At 32.6% G+C, this 6,393-nt stretch overlaps 2 protein-coding genes across 2 annotated transcripts; both read left to right on the plus strand.

Annotated features, from left to right (window-relative positions):
* Positions 1-892, plus strand: LOC142231108 (antigen 5 like allergen Cul n 1-like). Its single transcript, XM_075301728.1, has 3 exons — positions 1-123; positions 179-567; positions 643-892. The coding sequence occupies exons 1-3, from the start codon at positions 1-3 to the stop codon at positions 890-892; spliced, it is 762 nt and encodes a 253-aa protein (XP_075157843.1).
* Positions 893-5,288: 4,396 nt separating this feature from the next.
* On the plus strand, positions 5,289-6,393 carry LOC142229371 (antigen 5 like allergen Cul n 1-like). Its single transcript, XM_075299923.1, has 3 exons — positions 5,289-5,533; positions 5,594-5,988; positions 6,061-6,393. Exons 1-3 carry the CDS (start codon positions 5,411-5,413, stop codon positions 6,308-6,310), a joined length of 768 nt encoding a protein of 255 aa, XP_075156038.1. The 5' UTR covers positions 5,289-5,410; the 3' UTR covers positions 6,311-6,393.

A 6,393-nucleotide genomic window follows, 5' to 3' on the forward strand; every position in this document is an offset into this window, starting at 1 on the left:
ATGGTATCAATACGTTTGATTTTGTTCTTAGCTTTTTGTATTGGTTACATTACGGCTACAAACTATTGTTCCAAAAACATTTGTCCAGCTGGTAAAAAACATATAGCTTGTGGCCACAATGGAGTAAGTGCTCCTCATCGTATTCTTAAAGAGATTCTCATACTAATTTACTTTACAGAAATTCTCCAGAAAATGTCCTAGAAGTGCATCAATGGTTAAATTTCCTTGGAGTCTAAGGAGGCTTGTTCTCCATCGTCATAATATCAAACGAAATAAGATTGCCAGTGGAAGGGTGCGCAATTATAAACCAGCTTGCCGTATGGCCACTATGAGATGGAGCAAAGAACTAGCATCTCTAGCTGCACTTAACGTTCGTCAATGTGAAATGAAACATGATGCTTGCCGAAATACTAAATACTTTAAATTTGCCGGACAAAATGTAGCCAGGTTGGCATTTAGAAGAAAACCAAATAAGAGACATCTGATAACTAAAGCCATTAACATGTGGTACAATGAGTTGTCAAATAGTAATATGGCTCATATCAATTCATTCCCTAGTAACACTAAGTAAGTTATCATTGAAATTAGTACCTATACATTTAATTTAAAGACATTTTTCTTAACTTTGAATTTTCTTTACAGCCAGAAAATTGGCCATTTCACTGTTATGGTAGCCGAACGTAATATACGTGTGGGTTGTGCTGCATCCACCTATACTGATAATGGGTTTAAACAATTTCTATTTGCGTGTAATTATGCCACGACGAATATGGAAAGGAGACCGGTATACACCAGTTGTAGAAGACCGGCGGCAAAGTGTAGAAGAGGAAGGAATAGAAGATATCGGAATTTGTGTTCCATCAAAGAATCATATAAAGTTAATAAATGGTGAACAAATTCTAAATAAATTAATTAATTTATTTTCTACACAAACAAAATGGAGCACTAATAGTGCAGTTATATTTTTAAAGGCTAGACCAAGTATATACGGCCGTAAGTTATGTACCCTCCACCATGTATTGTTAGTTAGTCCATACGAATATATATAGTAAACAAACAAAGGCCGATTAAATAAGTATGTAATTCAGTTTGAAAAAATTTTCTATAGAAATAAAATCTTGACAAAAATTTCTATGGAAATAAAATTTTGACAATTTTTTCTATAAAAATAAAATTTTGACAAAATTTTCTATAGCAATAAAATTTTTAAAAAATTTTCTATAAAAATAAAATTTTGACAAAATTTTCTATAGAAACAAAATCTTGACAAAATTTTCTATAGAAACAAAATCTTGACAAAATTTTCTATAGAAATACAATTTTGAAAAATTTCCTATAGAAACAAAATCTTGACAACATTTTTTTTAGAAATACAATTTTGAAAAATTTTCTATAGAAACAAAATCTTGACAAAATTTTCTATAGAAATACGATTTTGAAAAATTTTCTATAGAAACTAAATTTTGACAAAATTTTGTATAGAAATAAAATTTTGACAAAATTTTCTATAGAAATCAAATTTTTACAAAATTTTCTCAAGAAATAAAATTGTGACAAAATTTTCTATATAATTACATTTTTGGTAGATTAATTTTGGCTCAAACTGACACGGACCAATTCTTTTGTGATTGGGGATCGGCTATATATAACTATAGACCGATACGGACCAATTTTGGCATGGTTTTTAGTGGCCATATACTAGAGTAATGTACCAAATTTCAATCGAATCGGATGAATTTTGCTCCTCCAAGAAGTTCCGGAGTTCAAATATGGGGATTGACTTATATATGGGCTATATATAATTATGGACCGATATGGATCAATTTTTGCATGGTTGTTAGATACCATATACATACAGCTCGTACCAAATTTCAACTGGATCGGATGAATTTTACTCCTCCCAGAGGCTCCGGAGGTCAAATCTGGGGATTGGTTTATATGGGGCTATATACAATTGAAATTTGCTTCTCTAAGAGGCTCCGCAAGCCAAATCTGGGGTCGGCTTATATGGGGGCTATACGTAAAAGTTGTCCAATATGGCCCATTTTCAATACAGTCCGACCTACATCAATAACAACTACTTATGCCAAGATTCAAGTCGATAGCTTGTTTCGTTCGGAAGTTAGCGTGATTTCAACAGACGGACGGATGGACGGACATGCTTAGATCGACTCAAAATTTCACCACGACCCAGAATATATATTTTCTTTATGGGGTCTTAGAACAATATTTCGATGTGTTACAAACGGAATGACAAAGTTAAAATACCGCCAACCTATGGTGGAGGGTATAAAAATGGAGTACTATAGTACTTTCTTTTAATGTTTACCCTTGGTCCGTACCGTAGTACCCCCGCGAAAAATTGAGAGGGAAAATAAAGATGTTGACTTAATATTGTCTTTATAGAACATTTGTCAAAATTTTATTTGTAGGAATATTTGTCACAATATAATTTCTGTAGGAAATTTTATCAAAATTTTATTTTTATAGAAAATTTTGTCAAAATTATTTCTATAGAAAATTTGGCAAAGTTATTTCTATAGAAAATTTTGTCAAAATTTTATTTCTATAGAAAATTTTGTCAAAAATTTATTTTTATAGAAAATTTTGTCAAAATTTTATTTCTATAGAAAATTTTGTAAAAATTTGATTTCTATAGAAAATTTTGTCAAAATTTCATTTCTATAGAAAATTTTGTCAAAAATTTATTTCTATAGAAAATTTTGTCAAAATTGTATTTCTATAGAAAATTTTGTCAAAATTTTATTTGTATAGAAAATTTTGTCAAAAATTTATTTTATAGCAAATTTTGTCAAAATTTTACTTTTTAATTTTGTCAAAATTCTATTTCTATAGAATATTTTGTCAACACTTTATTTCTATAGAAAATTTTGTCAAATTTTTATTTCTATAGAAAATTTTATTTCTATAGAAAATTTTGTCCAAATTTTATTTCTATAGAAAATTTTGTCCAAATTTTATTTCTATAGAAAATTTTGTCAAAATTTTATTTCTATAGAAAATTTTGTCACAATTTCATTTCCATAAAAAATTTTGTCAAAATTTTATTTCTATAGAAAATTTTGTCAAAATTTTATTTCTATACAAAATTTTGTCAAAATTTTATTTCTATAGAAAATTTTATCAAAATTCTATTTCTATAGAAATTTTTGTCGAAATTTTATTTCTATAGAAAAATTTGTCAAAACTTTATTTCTATAGAACATTACACATAAGTTCATTATGAACTAAAGCGAAAGAACATTTTCGTACGATTCCCAAAAAGAGTAAGAATAAACTATTGTATGGTTAAAATGGTCATGATTTGGCGCCAATGATTTCTTCTTTACTTTTAATTCATTTTTGCTTCTATGAGAGAATGTTATTTCGTGAACAGCAGTTAAAAGGTACAAAAGGTTTTAACAACGCTTTGGGGAAATATCCAAATGTGGAATACAATTTAGTTCATTTTTCGCACGAGGTAGTTTATTCTTCCTATAAAACAGTTTACTTTTTCTTCGGTGTAGAAAACTCTTCGTCAGGTTACTTGAAAGTACATATATAGAAACTCAGGTGAATTTGATGACAGATGATCTGCCAAGCAGACATATGTACCAACATAGAAATCGGTAGACTTAACACATGGGAGCTATGCCAAAACATGGACCGATCCACACCATATTCGCTAGACCTATTTACGGATAGAAAATACCTCTAAATTTTGAATTTCAGGAAAATCGGATAAAAATTGTGGTGTCTCGAAGTCAAATCGGGAGATCGGTCTATATGTGGTTTATATGAAAATCGATCGATACACCCCATATTCGTCTTACTTATGTGTGGACCCAAAATACCTCTTTATTTTGAATTTCAGGCAAATCGCATAAAAATTGGGATGTCTACACACTTAAGATGACAAATCTGGAGATCGGTCTATGTGAGGTAAATACGAAAACATGAACCGATACACACCATATTCGGCGTATTTATGCGTAGACCCAAAATATCTACCGATTTTGAATTTCAGGTAAATCGGATAAAAATTGCTGTGTCTAGAAGCCCAAGAAGTCAAATCGGGAGATCGGTCTATATGGGGGCTATACCAAACCGTGGACGGATATACACCATATTCGGCACACCTGTTTGTGGTCCTAATATACCTCTAGATACCTCTAGATAGAAGCCAAAAATTAAACTCGGGAGTTCGGTCTATATGGGGACTACACCAAAACATGGATCGATACACACCATATTCGGCGTACTTATGCGTAGACCCAAAATATCTACCGATTTTTCGGACAAAAATTGCGGTGTCTAGAAGCCCAAGAAATCAAATCAGGAGATCGGGCTATATGAGGGATATACCAAAAAATGGACCAATACAGACCATTTTCGACACACTATTTGTGGTCCTAAAATACCTCTAGAATTCCAATTTCTGACTAATCGAATAGAAAATACGGTTTTTAGAAACCCAAAATTAAACTCGGGAGTTCGGTCATATGGGGACTACACCAAAACATGAATCGATATACACCATATTCGGCGTACCGAAAATATCTCCAGATTTTGAATTTCAGGTAAATCGGATAAAAATTGCGGTGTCTAGAATCCCAAGAAGTCAAATTGGGAGATCAGGCTATATGGGGGCTATACCAAACCGTGGACGGATACACACCATATTCGGCACACCTGTTTGTGGTCCTAAAATACCACTAGATTTCCAATGTCACTCGGGAGTTCGGTCTATATGGGGACTGCACCAAAACATGGACCTATACACACCATTTTCGACACACCTACTTGTGGTCCTACAATACTTCTAGATTTCCAACTTCAGACAAATCGGATAAAAGCTACGGTTTCTAGATGCCCAAGAAATAAAATCGGGAGATCAGTCTACATGGGGGCTATACCAAAACATGGACCTTCAAAATATGTTTGGGTTAGAGAAGCAATTGTGTTTTTGAGGGTGTATATACTCGTTTCTTATTCTCTCGATTAAAATGTGCTTTCAAGACATCACTTCTGGAAAAAGTTCAAATGTTCTGTCCTATGACAAGCCCATTTAAAATTCTTTGGATATGATCCAAATTTACACTACTTCAAATTTGGAGACAACCCATTTTGTGCAAGCTCTTTTTTTATATTATTCCAAAATAATAAAGAAAATATAAAAAAACAGTGTCTTTGCGATTTATGTCCCGGCTGAAACAACAACAACCTTAATACAATGCCCATTTTATTATGGAAACAAAACAAATATTTTCAAATAATCTATTGTTTTACCCTAAATGGGAAAGTTAAACAAAACAAAAATCGTGACATATGTTATGAAGGTCTAAGTCATCCAGATTATTTTTTCAAATAATAGAGAAAGAGCTTTCACGGAATAGTGTTCACAATCGGAATGAATTCAATTGCATTAATTCTATTTGCTGCATTATCTATTGGCCATATAATGGCAACAGATTATTGCTCCAGTTCCATTTGTCCCACAGGAACTTCACATATAGCATGTGGACATAGTGGTGTAAGTAGCTCATCTCAATTTTCAGTTTCTTCATTAATTGGTAATCTACATACTATATAGAAATTCGACTCCACATGTCCCAAAGATGCAGCCATCGTCACTCTTACAACAGCTATGAAAAATGCAATCGTCAATAGGCACAATGCCAAGAGGAATTTGGTAGCCGGTGGTAAGGCGGCTAATCATAAGCCAGCTTGTCGTATGGCCACCATGAAATGGAATGCGGAATTGGCAAAGCTAGCAGCCTTAAATGTTCGTCAATGTAAAATGAATCATGATAGTTGTCGTAATACAGATGCCTTCAAATATTCAGGACAAAATTTGGCCTGGAGAACATACAGTGGGACCTTGGATACCCAAAAAATGTTAGTTGCCTGTGTGGATATGTGGTATAATGAAGTTAAGTATAGTAATATGAGCAACATAAAGGCATTCCCAGTCACCTATGATCACAAGTAAGGTTTGACAACAGAGAAAATGATGAAAATAATTGATTTTATTTTAATCATTTTTTGTTTTTGCTATAGCAAGGAATTTGGTCATTTCACTGTTATGGTTGTCGATCGCAATATCGCTGTAGGATGCGCTGTCGCCAAATATACTAAAGATGGTGCTAAGAATTTCCTAATGGGCTGTAATTATGCCACTACCAATATGCAGACTAAACCTATTTATGCTAGTTGCACTAAACCTGCAACATCTTGCAAAAAAGGCAAGAATACCAAATATCCGAATTTATGCTCACCCCAAGAGGTATACAGTGTCAATAAGTGGTAAACATTTTGGACAGAGTATTAAACGTGAATTGAACCTACCTGGTATTCTGTAATGGAAAATAAAGTCTGTAAAACCTTTCGGTA

The sequence above is a fragment of the Haematobia irritans genome, chromosome 3 (genome assembly GCF_050003625.1).
Source record: "Haematobia irritans isolate KBUSLIRL chromosome 3, ASM5000362v1, whole genome shotgun sequence".
Lineage (NCBI taxonomy): Eukaryota > Metazoa > Arthropoda > Insecta > Diptera > Muscidae > Haematobia > Haematobia irritans.

Bases quoted from the DNA above. Each gene is read 5' to 3' on its own strand.
- LOC142231108 (XM_075301728.1), top strand. From the start codon at position 1: ATGGTATCAATACGTTTGATTTTGTTCTTAGCTTTTTGTATTGGTTAC. The intron at 124-178 runs GTAAGTGCTCCT...TTTACTTTACAG, and splicing joins TAGCTTGTGGCCACAATGGA to AAATTCTCCAGAAAATGTCC. The intron at 568-642 runs GTAAGTTATCAT...TTTTCTTTACAG, and splicing joins TCATTCCCTAGTAACACTAA to CCAGAAAATTGGCCATTTCA.
- LOC142229371 (XM_075299923.1), top strand. From the start codon at position 5,411: ATGAATTCAATTGCATTAATTCTATTTGCTGCATTATCTATTGGCCAT. The intron at 5,534-5,593 runs GTAAGTAGCTCA...CATACTATATAG, and splicing joins TAGCATGTGGACATAGTGGT to AAATTCGACTCCACATGTCC. The intron at 5,989-6,060 runs GTAAGGTTTGAC...TTTTTGCTATAG, and splicing joins CCAGTCACCTATGATCACAA to CAAGGAATTTGGTCATTTCA.